Genomic DNA, 14,979 nt, shown 5'->3' on the forward strand with positions numbered 1-14,979 from the left:
CCCAGTATAATAGGAAGCCTTAGAGTTTAAACATAGGATCATACGAGAACTGGTTCAGTGCATATGATCAATATTAACCTTCTGATACACTGATCAAGGAACTTCAGGGATAGAACCCAGAACCTCACTTAGTGCCTGACAGTGTCACGCAGGCACAGGGCTTCAATCCAGCATCATGCCAAGCTTGGTGGTGCACTTTGGAGGAATGTGCTAGCAAATCACTTTGGTTGTCAGACTTCCAAACTTGTTTGCCTGTTAGGTAGTTAGAAGATAGCAGTACACCATTAAGTTTTGTGAACCCATGTGTGTGGAATGTAAATGTTATCCCCTTGTATGTGTGGATCTTCTATAGGTACTGCAGCTTCATCCCACAAGCAAACTACTTCGTAAAAACGGAACTGTCCAAACAAGGCCCTTGTGAAAAAGTAAAATGACTCATCAAGGATTTTATTCATACATGACATTATTCTTATTATTCACCAGTTGTGTGGAAGTGCTTTCACACAACCCATTGAGATCCCTGGAGCTGTCCAGCCAACTGCTATAATTGTGTATCGACACAAATCGAACGCAGCAAGCACCACCCACCGTCAGCACCGTCGACATCCATTCGGTCTTCCGCGTTGTTGTTGTTGGCCGAGTGTCGGCAGGGCTTGACGCTCACGTCCTCCTCCTCCACGTCCTCTTCCGAGTCTGTGCTCTCTTCGCTGCCCCCACTATCGCCCGACGTTTTGCCCGTATTGCTGGTCGAATACAACACACCAAACCTGACCATCAATAGAAGACAGGGGGAGGAGTCTGTAGGACAGCGGCCCCGGTGGTGGAGGACACAAAACAGATTCCTTCCCCCACTTTAGACAAAGGTGTTGGGGAGAGTGCTATTAGTGAGCACCCATTAAAGCTGGCATGGCAATTGGTGGGAGATTGTGTTGCCAGCACCATAATCCGGAATATTTCTATGTGGTGGCAATACACGTAATAAATGACGTAACTTAAACTAACTTAACACAAATTTAAATTGAGGACGGCAAAAAATTGCAAGCCACGTCCAAAACGACCATGCGTAACTTGAAAAAAAAAAACTGTAATGCTGAAGACTTGGTCTGCACATGTGATACATTCAAGAAACTTGCCCCCCTTGGTAACAACATAGCCGTGAGCTGAAACATTCTGCGTGCACTGGGTTCTGGCACATTCTCATTTGCAGCGCGTGCTTCCCAATTGCTCGCAATGAAATCCGTGCTGTGCATGGTCGCAGGGCAATCGGCACAAATATCAACATGCCGAGGCTGCTTCCTTGGGATTATTCAGTCAAACTGCGCTGGAATAAATAAGGAATGTATTTCATTGCTTGTGGAATGAACTTTAATGCAGAATTTTAATTCTAGCCAAGGTGGTCATCGGCCTGGGTAAAAGCAATTAGAGCAGAGAACACAAAACAGATGATTTGATCCATTACCCTACAGCTAACCTTGATTCAAATAAAGGAATTTCTGCTCCTGCAATGATTTTGTACGCAAGCTACATTTTTCAAAGCACGCCGTGGAACCAAAAAACAGGCAACAAAATACACAAAATCGGACATTTTTCCAGTATCAAAGTATGAAAAAATAATAGGTTTTACCCTTTCTGGCAATAAAACAGAAGTTAGGATGTTCAAACACTAAATAGACACCTTTTGCAAGGAATCAAGTCTGGATTAACCACACGTACTTTGTGGTGAACATGCAAACAAACATGCTCTGATAATCGACGCATTGTCTTTGAAACCGATTGGCCTCAAACAGACAGCCTTCTTTAGAGCTTAGCTTACCAGTGTCAGACCAGAGAACATCAAAAGGCAAACAGTACAAAGACAGTGCTGTTAATTAGTATTAAACAAAAAACACGTTTCGAACTAAAAATGCTCCAGAAGTTTCATTTCAAAATTTGCCAGAAGCACTGCCAATGTACCATATATGATTGTCAACATACACGGATGATAGAAACATTCAATAAATTGAACATTGTTGGAATATACAGGAAACCAACCACTCATCTGCCCAACCGGTGAGTGCAGTAGACCTAGATTACATCCGGATCAAGCAAAAAAAAAAGAATTTTAAATTTCTTGACTGCTTCCAGTTATGCCACAAAGTACGTGTTATCTTTCAAAGTTAAGTTGTTAATATTTGTTTGCCTGACAAATCTGAAGCATTTCTACCAACTATGTACTTTTCTAAATCACTGACATCACCGGGGAATAAATAACACTGGTCAACAAAAAACATTTCTGGCCTATACTATTGCAGCTGTTTTAGACTAATTTCAGGGTGCTGATTCCAAATCTGATCTCAAATTTGCTCTATCACATCTCATTTTTATGCTATCGGCATACCCCATTTTCATTGATTTTACCCGAAATTAACTCCGTCACTTATGATTGCAAGTTGTTGCGAGTCAGTGACTGCTTTAGTGTTAAAATATGGTGCTGTATTTTTAGGATAGTGTGTTTATAATATAATGTTATGTAGATATCCACATTTATTTAATATTTTTCTTCTGCAGTTTTTATTGAAAATGCAATATTTGATATCTCAAAAAACCTGATGTGATAGACAAAAACTGATGCCAGATTTGGAATCAGCACCCCAACATTACCTTGAAACCGTTGGAATACCTTATGCCAGAAAAAGTGTGTTGACCAGTGTAATTTAAGTCATAACAGAATACATCCTCGTGTAAATCGTCTCCTGCAAACTTCACTTCTTTCATTACTTTCACCTGCTTTCCCTGCTAATTACGCAACATGTTACTGGTAATGACACAGTTCCAGGATTTACATGATGCGAAAAAAAACCCTCTCCCAGACCCCTAAATAATAATCTTGCGATCCAAACAGATGCCAAGTTGTTATTATGCAGATGTGCTCACTTTTTATTGTTGCATGTCATCCTATGAAGAGAATGGCCCTCTTACCAAAGAAGCAATTATCACCTAATGGTTGTTAAGAGACATACCCTAAAAAACTAACAACTTCATCCCATAAGTATGTAACTATGTTGTGCGTCTCAGGTTGCCCACACAAATGAAGCTCAATTTAATTAATTAATAAACATCAGCATAGGAACTTAATCTCAAGTGACATCACTGCACTGAAGTATTAAGAAGTCGGTCACTAAAGACGAAGCGGGTCATTGGGCTGCCATAATGATGTGCTTGGCTGTAATTTCACAAACCTTTCATACTATATTGGAAAAGTTTTCTGGCTGGATGAACTGGGTGGATTCCTTTCTGGATCGTGCCATGCTCCCAAGTGCTCGTGCATATCTGCACGAGGACATCTGCATCATTCACCGAGCAGTGGATTGATACAGTGCTATTAATAATTATCAGACTATATGAGAAAAAAGGCTTGCCCGCTGGCTGGCTGGAGGCCCGGAAAGGATGTGCGGACTGCTGGTTTCTCATAAACCAAGTTTTAAAAGTGTATCACACGGCCATATGCACAACAACTATTTCTAACAGCAAACGGCCGTTCCAAATTAAGAAAAAAAAGTAATTGGTGACGGTGTTAGGATAATCAAACCAAGCAAATGGGAGCATATAAATTAGAGAACCAGGTGGCAACCGAGAAATCAAGAGCGCTCATGAGCTTGGGGGCCCGTGTGCCGTCGTCGCGAGGGTCCACATTGCGTCACCTCTGCCGGACTTTGACGTTGGTGGCGTATGTGATCTGCTTCTCCTCCCAGATGTCCTCCTCGTCCGCGCCACTCTCGTCGTCAAACTGCTGGATGCGCTCATTGCAGCACGCCTCAAACAGCGCCGCGTTTTGCTGCAGGCACAAGCACGGGGAGAGGGCAGCCCACAATTGGGACGTGGCACTCGTAGAGCGTACGCAGTCCACACCACCCAGCTCTCTCCGCCCAACCCTCAATGCCGACCCCAGATCCTCACCCACACTCATAGATTTCTGAGGCTACTCCCTACCGATGGATCGGTGATCAAAGCGCCTGATTGATGGTCTGAAATGTGCCAATCATCCTTCCAGGGACAATTTAATATGCAGCACCAATTTGTGGAAAGACCACAGGAATTGTCCGATGGAAGAAATAGATGGTGCCCCCCACCATGGGAATGTGGAATTTCCAATGGTATATTTAGCAGTAAGACTAAATAAGGATGGAATTGGTTAAACTCAATGTTTAATCCGTCCCTAAAAAACCCAGAGATAAGACAGAGCTACATAGGAGAAATGCGAGTAATTCATTTATTTTCAACAAGGACAAAATGTTCCCCTACTACAGAAAGCTTTGGGCAGAACTCATCATTGGTAACAATGAGCCAGGGATGAAAATTCCACTTTCCCATGGGAAGGTCCAGCATCAACATATGATGACCAATATTGATGTCCCACAAAGTTGTGCTCATTCTATCGAGTGCAGGGTGCACCCTCAACCACCTCCAATTAGCACGGTTGGCTGCGTACGGTGCACAAGAAGTTCAACATACACACAGGCATAATGGAGACCTCTGCCAGCATTGGCGTGTGCAAGCGATTACAGGGCTGCACCATCACCACGTGTTCATCACAGGATCACTGATTATGAATTAAGTACTATTCCTTTTGTCACCTTTCTGCATTACTTAAAGCATTTACAGCACTGCAAATGGGAACAGGTATAATGCATTATTCCTCAAGTGATGAATTCCTTCAATGTAGCCTACTCAAGGATAGAGATCTCTAAAGTTATTTTTACCAATAAAAGTGATGTTAATATTGATTCCTAAAAGAGCGTATACCACAGATTATGAAAAATTAACCTTTGGTTCCTAAAGCTGAACGATAGAGAACAAACATGGCAAGGGCATAATTTGCATTACTTACCCATTATAAAATATGGGGCCTCACATGTGAGAAGGAACAGTGCAAGATTTCGCCTGATCATAGTCGGACAAAACACCAAGTCTAAATTAACTTCACGTTATAAGATGGGCATGTTTTGACACGAGACGCTTCTTGAACGAGAAAAAGCGGTGGCATTCAGTCGTCGTGTTCAAGTGGATTCGCTAAGGGCATAGGGGCAGCGTGTCCCGTGAGCGAGTTACTTACGCTTTCGTCGTTTGCATTCATGGCAAAATTTATTTCAGATACTCTATCAAAGGAAGCGCTGAAACAGACAAGCGGAAGATAAATAAAAAAATTACGCGCAGCAAGAAAAACTGAAACCGTTTCACATCAGCCTTCTAACACACGTAATTCCATACTTTACCTTATGTATAACACTTTTAGAAAAATGTGCACGTGGGTTTGTAGATGTATGCTTGGAGCACCAGCTAATATTACAATAAAACCACAAGTGAATAGAATACACTGTTTTCGATATTAAACACCGATTTAAAATGTATAGGCCAACACTGCATCTAAAAAATACATCTTTAAATGATTATATTACAAGCATATTCCAGAACAGTAAATGTAATAATTAAATGGGTCAGGTCGTCCTTTTCACGTGCCATGTTAAACACTAGTGCATACTTTGTCTCATCCTGACGAACACCAATTGGTAATGCAAATAAATAAAAGTCAGTTTTCTCCCAAATCAAAATAGCAATGAGGTGGGGGTCATCTGTCAATGGCTATTAAATGACAGTGACAATTCCAATCAATCTCCAACCAGAATGACCAATGTTGATTGAATATAAACCAATAGCAGACAATGTCCTGACCCAGAGAGACCACAATGTGTTGTTAGTAACTGATTGTACAATTGTATTTTATTTCAATGTGTAAATAAAGCCACACTCCGACACAAGTCCAAAATGAGACGACCCCTAGACAATAATGAACAATACTTAAACAGCACTTCCACCACTTGATTTCTCACAAGAGTGGTACTAATTTTTAGACCCCAGAGGCATAATAAACTTAGTCTAACCTCAACTGGGAACGTATGATTATGAGTCGAGTGTTTTAACTCCAGGACCGCCCAGCTCAATATCATGAACAGCATTGTGCATTTTTAATGATTTTCTGCAGGATTAGGGATCCGAGTTAAGTGCTCTTTGCTTTAACTTTGTGCTACAAATAGATTTAACTAACGTTCCCACTTCGTTCCATTGCCCCGTGACACCACGTAATATGAACTCCGGAGCAGCAAGCAGGACGCGAGAAGCCACTTACTTCACATTGTCTTCCTGCTCGGCGAACTCCTCATCACTGAAGCCAAACTGGTCAACAAAATTGGACGTCATTTGTTGCATCTGATAATCAGAGAAGGCCTGGCATCGCCCGACAAATGAGCGACGGCCAGATTTAAGAAAGAAAAAGGCCAACGGCAACAAACAACAACAGAAGAAAAAAGAAAACAACACAAAAAGGGTTGCTTTTGAAAAATGCAAAACAAAGCGCGCTCGTAAACAAATGCAAAAAGCAAGCGGGCAATGTTGGATTTTGCCAGCCGGCGAAATGGCGTAATTTTTCCAACGTGCTATTACATGACTGGTGGAACAGGCCACTTGACTATGCCATGATGTTACTTGTCACACGGTGAGCTTTACTTTTCGGCCTCAATGTATGTGCATAAAGACTATCGGCATGCAGATACACTACTTTCACCTGTGAATTGGCTTCATAGCGAGAAAACAAAGTATCAGATGAAATCCATACATTTTTGCAAGTGTCTAAAAGAAAGCACATTGTCTCGTTCAAAGATGCCCCAAATCGCTCAAAAATAAATGCCACCAAATCAATTCGGATGTTGCCGAAGAGCGAAGCTGAAAATATGCTAAAACAAGCTGAACCAAAAACACCAACATTTTTAACCGAATGCCTGTTTCTTCATTGCATTCCTTCAAGCGTAATTTAAAATCAAAATATTTCTGTTTACTAAGAATATACATCAGAATATTGTTTTTGTTATAAAACAGTGTTAATGACGATGACAAGAGGTGTTCTCAGTTTGTACCAACAGCAATACTCATAAAAATACGTAATGTTGTGATGTGTGCTGTGGTGCTATGAGACATTGTTCTGGCAACTGGTAAAATGAAATATGAATGGCTGATGATTAATGAAAATACAGTAATTATGCTGATGGGAGATGACATTCAGTGATGTCTACACTAAACAATCAAATTTATGATTGTGACAATGGTGAAAACACTACCAATGATTGAAAGGCCAGATTATGATTATAGCAATAACTATTCTAACAAAAATAGAACACAATGATGGTAACATAAGTATGTTGATGGTAATGATGGTTACCATAAGGATGGTAACAACAATGTGGAACGGCCATTTGAGAGCAATACAAATTATTCAAAGTGTGACAATTACAGTGAGTAACAATTATATTTAGTTTTACAATTATTCGCTTTATAATGATGATTTGTGGCCAAAATTATGACGATGATAATAACAATGCGAATGGAAATGATAAATTATAATGATTATGACAATGGAGGTAATAATAATAATAATAGATACAACTGCGGTGAACATGATAATGGTGTGGCGATCGAAGTGATGACAACCATAATGACCAAGGTAATGACCAGCCATGTGGGCTGATAATGATGACAAACAACGTTCGCGAGCTAAATGCCGGTGCTGCATTGTTTGCTGGCTGCGTGGTGCGATGCTGCCTGCCGGTCGGACGCGTATACCTGCTGCAGGGAGGCATCCGGGGGGAATCCGATGTCCTTGATGTCTGCATCGTCATCCTCGCTCGATGAGTGCTGGTTGTAGGGGCTCACCTGCACCGCCGACACCCGCCGTCACACAGCCGCAGTGTCAACAGAGAAGCAACCCCACAATAAAATGCCAAAAGGCACGATCGCGGTCGGCTTGGAGCTGGAAGCAAACTTTTGATGAACGTCAATGTAGCAAGGCTCAGCCCCGAATCACTTACCTGTTCAACAATGTCAAGTAACTAGGGCTTTGTTTGGCTTTAGCGACCAATACTCACAACCCATATTATCCATAATGATGAGGCTAGTTGTAATTACCGGTGAAACGTCATACTCGAATTGTAAATGTTGTGGGGTTATTCTCCAAAACAACGGTGTGCTGAACTAGCAAGTAATTGGCATGTTCTGTTTACGTCAAACCTTACTAATTGGCTGTGTCGGGTGGTGGCGGGTTTAACGACACATTTATATTTACACAATCTAACCCTAGAAAACCTCTATTAAGGACATTGTTTGCTGTAGTAGGATGCAGCCCAAAAAAGGGCTCGTACCTTTATGATAAGTACCACTTACGTCGAAAGTAAAAACGATTCTCCAAAAAGCAAGGGCATCGTTGAATTCATGTCGGTATGTAACAATTCATAAAGCACAAATATCCTCGCCCTCACAATGAAGCACAGACACACGTGCTTAATCGATTATGGAAGTTAAAGTATGCAAATTAAGCCATGTTACCTTTAGGCTAATAGAATAAACATAGGAGATGAATATTACAAACAAGACGAACTGGAATAAATTTTGGTATCAAATAATAACCCTGAATCATGACAATTTATTTAATCATGGTGTCAGGATGAATTGTTGCATGGCTACAATCAACATAATGCAGCACAGGTTTTGCCAGCGATAGACGGCAGCTGGTAATATTAAACCCTGCTGATAAGAAAAGCAGATGATGAAGTAACAATTGAGTTTTACACATGGTGCAATTCCAAATTTAAAGAATGCAAACAAATCGATTATTTAGCCAAGAAAGCCTCTCGAGTCTCAAAAACCTCGACATGAGATGTCTGGCCGATATCTTAAAAATATGTTTAACTTGTATCAACTGGAATGACTGGATAAATCCGTGAAAAGGAGAAAAACTCAAAACACCATCTACAGGGAGCTAATTTCCGTTGGCTGGTGTCTCACTCACATCAAGGGTCCCCCTTACGTGATCCACCAAAATCATATCCAAGAACTCCCTTGGCCAGCAAATTCTAAGTCATCACCAATCAGAGGGGTCCGCAAGATGTCACTGGACTCTTACACCCTCTAAGTGTGCACCAAGTAAAGATAAATTACCTGGATTTTGAAAGTGACAATTGTGGAAAAATACATTTACAAGACTCATTTTACAACAGGCAAAACATAAAACGGTGCTTTTTGTGTAACACTCACCAAGTGACGAGATTACAAGTACACCTTGACAATTTCCATGGATGAACACAGCTTGTTTCCAACGTTAAAGCCATCAATTGTCAAAGATCAACGTGGCATTTCACTCCGAATTACTCTCTGCAGAGACTTGTTTTTTCAGTTGAATAACCACACTCCAGGAAGATTAAGGAAAGCAAAGGTGAAAGCTTGGCGTTGAGGGGGGGAAAATATAAATAAAAAATAACAACAATTCGCACAACTTACGAGTCTCCTCACCAAATCTACTGTGTTCTTTTTGTTGATGTCCACCAGTGCGCTGCCCACAAACACGTCCCACCGCTCCCTGTAGTCGTCTGGAAGCTCTGCACCAAGAATATGGAGGAAGAGGCGTGTCAGGAAACGTACGCTACTGGTGCGAATGTAAGAACATTTCTGACAACAACCCACTTGATCAGCTGTAGCCGATACGTGGATCTCAATCCATAGATGGATTACAAAATATGTTTTGTGGATCTCAGGACAAATCAGAACTAACAACAACCTAAGCATACAAACATTTTCATTATGACTGAAGAAAAAAAACACCCAACTAAATTTAATAAATCTTGACTTAAAGCTTTCGCGACTGCAGGAATTCATATTCTTTGGGTTTTTCGGTAAAGCCACGTAGATAGAAAAAAATAATAACAATATAAACAATACCATGACGTTTCAATCACAACACAAGCAATCGTCATCAGGTGAAAAAAGAGGGAGAAAGCTGCTGAGGCAAGCTGTTTATAAAGGTTTATAGATGAGCGGGACAGCTAATGTTAATGTAGGAGAGGTCTCCGTAACCTGCAGTAGGTATACACCAATCAAAGAGCTGTATATAAAGGTTTAGAGATGGGCGGGGCAGCTAATGTTAATGTAGGAGAGGTCTCCGTACCCGGCAATAGGTCTACCCCAATCAAAGAGCTGTTTACAAAGGTTTAGAGATGCTTGTAAAGGTAAGCTCGGAGAGAGCTCGGAAAGAGCCATCGCCACATGGAGGTGGAAAAGGATAGCAAGCCGCCATTTACTAACACAGCTAATGATGGCTGCGTTAGTGAATGTAACTCAGAGAGTCGAAAATAACTGCTAACATGGGTAGGTAAGGAAGGGAACATCACAGCCAGTTATGACCTAAACTGGTTAATAAAGTCCTTCCAATGATTGCTCAGTTTGTACCCATCTTCTCGGTTGAAATTGTGTAAGTGTTTATATATCTGGATGGCTTCATGAACGAATCTTTGCTGATACCCAGTGGGCTTGCAGAGTACCTTCGTCTTGGCAAAATCTATTTCGTGTGTGCCCACCTCGTTAAAATAATGATCAGCTACGGCTGAGGTATTGGTCCTACCGTGTTTCAGATCTGCCTTATGTTCACGAACCCAGTCCGAGACATGTCGCTTAGTCTCCCCAATGTAACTGCTGCCGCAAACACAGCTTAGTTTGTAGACACTGGGGTATTGCAGGTCAGGGATCACATCCTTCACAGATGGGATCAGATCACGAATTTTATGTACTGTGTTAAATCGTACCTGGATCTTGTGTTTGCTCATGATTTTGTAAATCTTTTTGGTGAACCCTGCTATGTATGGCAAAGGTGAAGGTTTTGATTGGGTCCTCAGATGGTTCTTTCCCAATGGTTGGGGTGATAGCTTTGCTTGTGCTGCGATCGAAACGTCGGAATATTGTCATTATTTGTATTTTTTTTCTATCTACGTGGCTTTACCGGAAGACGCAAAGAATACAAAATTCCATACATAAAAAAACAATAACCACCAATAGATGGCACTAGTATGCTTTATGTCGATTGCAAATTACAGAGTCAAATCCAACAAATTTTTGGGTCATGGCTTTGGAGACTGTTGAGATACACTATAATGGGCTCAGTGTTTGGTGTATTGGTCACCATTTCACTAGACCAATGTGACCTGCACACGTAGTGTGTTTCATTTGTAACTTCAAATACATACTTGGATGTTATTGTCGTGGATGCACCAATCCAAGCCAAATAGTTTCTTAGGTTTTAATTTTCATTAATCTATTTCAACACATCATCTTAAGTGACAATTATTCCCATTTTTCAAGAGTGGTTGTCTTCATGATAAGTATCCACCGAGGAAATGTGGAATTTCTACCACTGACTCAATGATCAACCTCCACATCCACCATCTTGCTAATTTGAGCAGGAATTTACATTGACATTATAAAGTAACATACAGTTTTGGGACAGACCTTATGGTTTCCAAGCAATCGATGTTGAATTTAAAAAAAATCTAAAAAGCTTCTTAACATTAATTATGTTTCCCCCCTTTAGTTTTCACAAAACTGCAATTACTTTATTGTACCCTATGTAACACATCATCCCATTATTCAGATTGAGAACCACCCTTTAATTGAAGAAAAGGATTCGGAAAAAGTTAAATAATGAAGTGTATTGTCACATGAAACAATAAAGATCATGCTGTTAATGTTTTAGAATAAAATGTATATTCACAAGTTATATAGCCAAGTACGAGCCAGTCAAAAGCCACGGGTGTGACTCACAAGATGACATAGTGCCAATTAATCTTGGCAGATCACTGCATCTTGGGAGTGGCCAATGCAAAAATGTAGACAGAGTTCATCTGTCAGGCCTACACGGCCACCTACGAACTTGAGAATCATACCCCATGCCTGCAGTATTTTTTAAAATCCCTTTTAAGAGCGATTTTTACTGATAAGTATCGATTCAATCTGAATATTACATGTAAGAAATCAGTGTTAAGTCGACATTCGTCCAAAATGAATTAGATAGCTTCTGCATAAGTTTATCTAAACTGGGAGCAATGGTTTGAGCCATAATGGGTTCAGCCTCACCTGTGAGCAGCTCCTTGATGAGAAGAGCATTGGGTCCCTTCTCCGCGCTCTGCACCACAGCGTTGGCTATCCTGGTCAGGTGGCCCATGTAGCCCCTCCGCCTTCCACCTTCCTCCCTGCCATGATCAATCAAAACCTGATTAGCGCTTGGTAGCAAAGACGTACAGCTCAGTAAGCCAGTCCAAATACAGGGCCTCTCCCCATCATTAAAAGACCCAGGTTCAATCCAGGGTCAAATATATTATCAGTAACAGCAGAGTAATTTAGCTTGGCACTGCCTGATGAGGCTGCATCACTTGGTGGGAAGTAAATAGTGCTTATCATATACCAAGACTGAATACCATCAAAGGAAAGTGGAATTTACACTAAACACTCATAACATGAAATTGCATAAACTTTTGGAAATGAATTTTTATTGCATCACATTGAAATGTGGATTTAGGTCGTAAAAATCCCTACCAGGGCCTACATTTTAGATTTTTCTGTTTAGTTTGTTGTCCTTCCCACACCTCCAATTAGCATTGATAGCTACATAATAAACATTCTATATTTAATGTAGGCAGCCAAAGAGCATGCAGCCAATTCATTATCTCAAGATGTAGAAAATGTTTCCGCAATTGTTTAAGCGTTACAACGAAAAATGAAACTGTGCATCAAAGGACTCAAAGATACGTACTGTTCTTTTTCGTTTGACTCCCACGCACCGAGCATCCTTTGTACAAGTTGACACCTTTGGAAAAGCTGAGGAGACACGAAGCCATTTCAAAAGTAATTAGAAGCAAGTAAGTTTGAAGATACATTCAACGTTAAAGGGCTCCGATGTATGAAATAGTCTAATAATAACCAGAAAAGGTGGAACAAGTCACGTTTAAACATACGTAAAATGTGTGTGTGGGTGTCTTTTGTACACGTGTGCACGCTTATACTCCTCCTAAAATGAATTATACGATTGAGTGGCTCAAAGGTCAGAGTGCTGGAGCATTGTGCTGGTACTGTTGAGATCTTGTCCTCAAATTTGGTCAACTGTCCATGACTAAATCAGGTTCCTCAAGTATAGTGAGTTGACAGCCTCAGCACACTCACAAATGGCCAGTACATTCAATTTGGTTTGCATTTAATTTGATTAAATTTAACTGCCCCCCCCTAGTGTGGATAAGCAATCACTTGAAGAAGCAGTTCTATGGTCTTCCGTACCTCCGATTAGCACGGTTGGCTACGTATGGTGCGAAATAAGTTCAACGTGCATAATCTCCTTTCTAGGACCGTTTTCTAACAGTTAATGCACTACTCTGCCATGAGTTCCAAATACATTCTTAATCTGAGAATGTGATGCCGATAGCACAATTGGAATAAAATTTTGGGAAAAGATAAAAATATATATGGTCCAATTGGAATGACTTTCAGAATGACTCAAGAGAATTATAGGTGAAAGTGTATGGTGGATTTGCATAAGTTATGGCTGCCATTGTTCCTAGTGGACAATCAGCTAAATGTCATAGTTGTATTCTACTCAAGATCCCATAACCCTACACAAGAACCCTACTTGCCACTATTTAGAGGTGACCATTTGCCCATGACAATGATTGCAGGAAGACAGCAATATCATTCATGATGAAATGCTTACCAGCTAATTTGTTGGGTTCTGTTACCATGTGGCCAGGTGTTTGCTTAAACATATGAAGGCTGCATCGATGCTGGGGGTTCGTCAGCGCAGAGAAATAGATACATACACTTTTTACCGAGGCGTTTTCCCTCCTGATGTCCACTCCGTCCTCTGTCCCAGGATCGTCACTCTCCTCTGTGCTGGGGGGGTTGTTGAGGATTGTGGTGACCGCCTGCTCCACTTGTAAGTGCAAGAAGTTGTTCCATACGTACGTGAAGTAAAGGTCCTGTGCACAACCCCGGAGAAAGCTATTGCATTGTCACATGGAGAGGGCGTTACTTTGTGTGTTAAAAGTTTTTTGTGAGCTTGTGTGTTGCACGTTTATGTGCTTGCATGTCTTTTGTGGGAGCAGTGGCGCAGTGGCAAGCACTGTTTTATCAATCTGATAACCTGGGGTTGCTTCCTGACCATAGAAAATATAAATGCCAAGTAGTATTCAAACTTTCCTTGGACCTCCCTATATCAACTCAATATTAAATGGTGCCAGCTCAGTGAGAGAATGACCCATGAAAATATCACAACTAGATCTCCGACTTATGTTAACTACACTAGGGGGAGCTGTGGTAGAGGTTCACGACCAATGATGAAGGTTGTATGATCTGCACCACATTCCCACTTATTGGCGAAATTCTAATTTCCTGCCAAACATCAGACCAATCACCACACTCAGGTTGAGCATGCAAGGCCAGTGGCATAAAGGACACATTAAAAATGGTAAATTTAATGTTTCCACAGGGCAGCAGTTTTTGTGAAGTAAAAAAATGTTGAAAGGTTGATTTTATATTCCCTGTCAGTCTGTCATCACTAAGTGTGTGGTACATAGTGAAGGGTATTCAACAAGTGATGCGAATCGCATGGGGAGACCATAACAAGTAGTTACATGAGCAAAGCTAATTATTCATGTAGGCATGGGTTGGGGGGATGGGTGAAGGAACGCTCACCAGCAGCACAGCAATGGTGTCGAGCTGCATGAGCTGCTGATTAAGTGCTTGTGTGTTGGTTTGCAGCACGGCCGACACGAGCTTGGCCACGTGCAGCCGCGTGTTCCCCAGTGGGGGCTCCAGCACCCCTATTGTTGTAGTCATGGCATTCTTCTGCAAAGACAAAGATCCCCCATATTACCTTAACAGACTGTTGGGGCAAATGCTGTTAGCGAGCACCGATGAAGGCCGGCATGGCACACGAAGGGGGCGAGTCGTCAGCACCACACCGCATTGGGTGCTCATTTGAGGCTGAGTCGACCGAGGAGAGACCCAGGACTGGTTCAGATAATCGTCACTGGTGTTGGCCGTGAACGGGAATCAAACTCGTGTTGCCGGGTTCATCGCGCAGCA

At 41.4% G+C, this 14,979-nt stretch overlaps 1 protein-coding gene across 10 annotated transcripts in view; it reads right to left on the reverse strand.

Moving 5' to 3' along the window:
* The window catches only part of LOC144722953 (serine/threonine-protein phosphatase 6 regulatory subunit 3-like), a 62,140-nt gene that overhangs the window by 19,731 nt on the left and 27,430 nt on the right, over positions 1-14,979 (reverse strand). For 4 of the 10 annotated variants that reach the window (XM_078601393.1, XM_078601398.1, XM_078601403.1 and 1 more), the window contains 10 exons: positions 14,587-14,739; positions 13,713-13,871; positions 12,659-12,723; positions 11,983-12,098; positions 9,361-9,458; positions 7,651-7,740; positions 6,164-6,261; positions 5,093-5,150; positions 3,681-3,814; positions 589-767 (listed from right to left, as the gene is read on the reverse strand). In XM_078601393.1, the coding sequence (XP_078457519.1) occupies positions 589-767; positions 3,681-3,814; positions 5,093-5,150; positions 6,164-6,261; positions 7,651-7,740; positions 9,361-9,458; positions 11,983-12,098; positions 12,659-12,723; positions 13,713-13,871; positions 14,587-14,739 (1,150 nt within the window). The remainder of the gene's footprint in view (positions 1-588; positions 768-3,680; positions 3,815-5,092; positions 5,151-6,163; positions 6,262-7,650; positions 7,741-9,360; positions 9,459-11,982; positions 12,099-12,658; positions 12,724-13,712; positions 13,872-14,586; positions 14,740-14,979) is intronic. The other 6 variants (XM_078601394.1, XM_078601400.1, XM_078601397.1 and 3 more) reach the window with 6 other exon arrangements.

Source organism: Lampetra planeri, chromosome 16, assembly GCF_965212315.1.
Source record: "Lampetra planeri chromosome 16, kcLamPlan1.2.h2, whole genome shotgun sequence".
In the NCBI taxonomy this organism is placed as follows: Eukaryota; Metazoa; Chordata; class Hyperoartia; order Petromyzontiformes; family Petromyzontidae; genus Lampetra; species Lampetra planeri.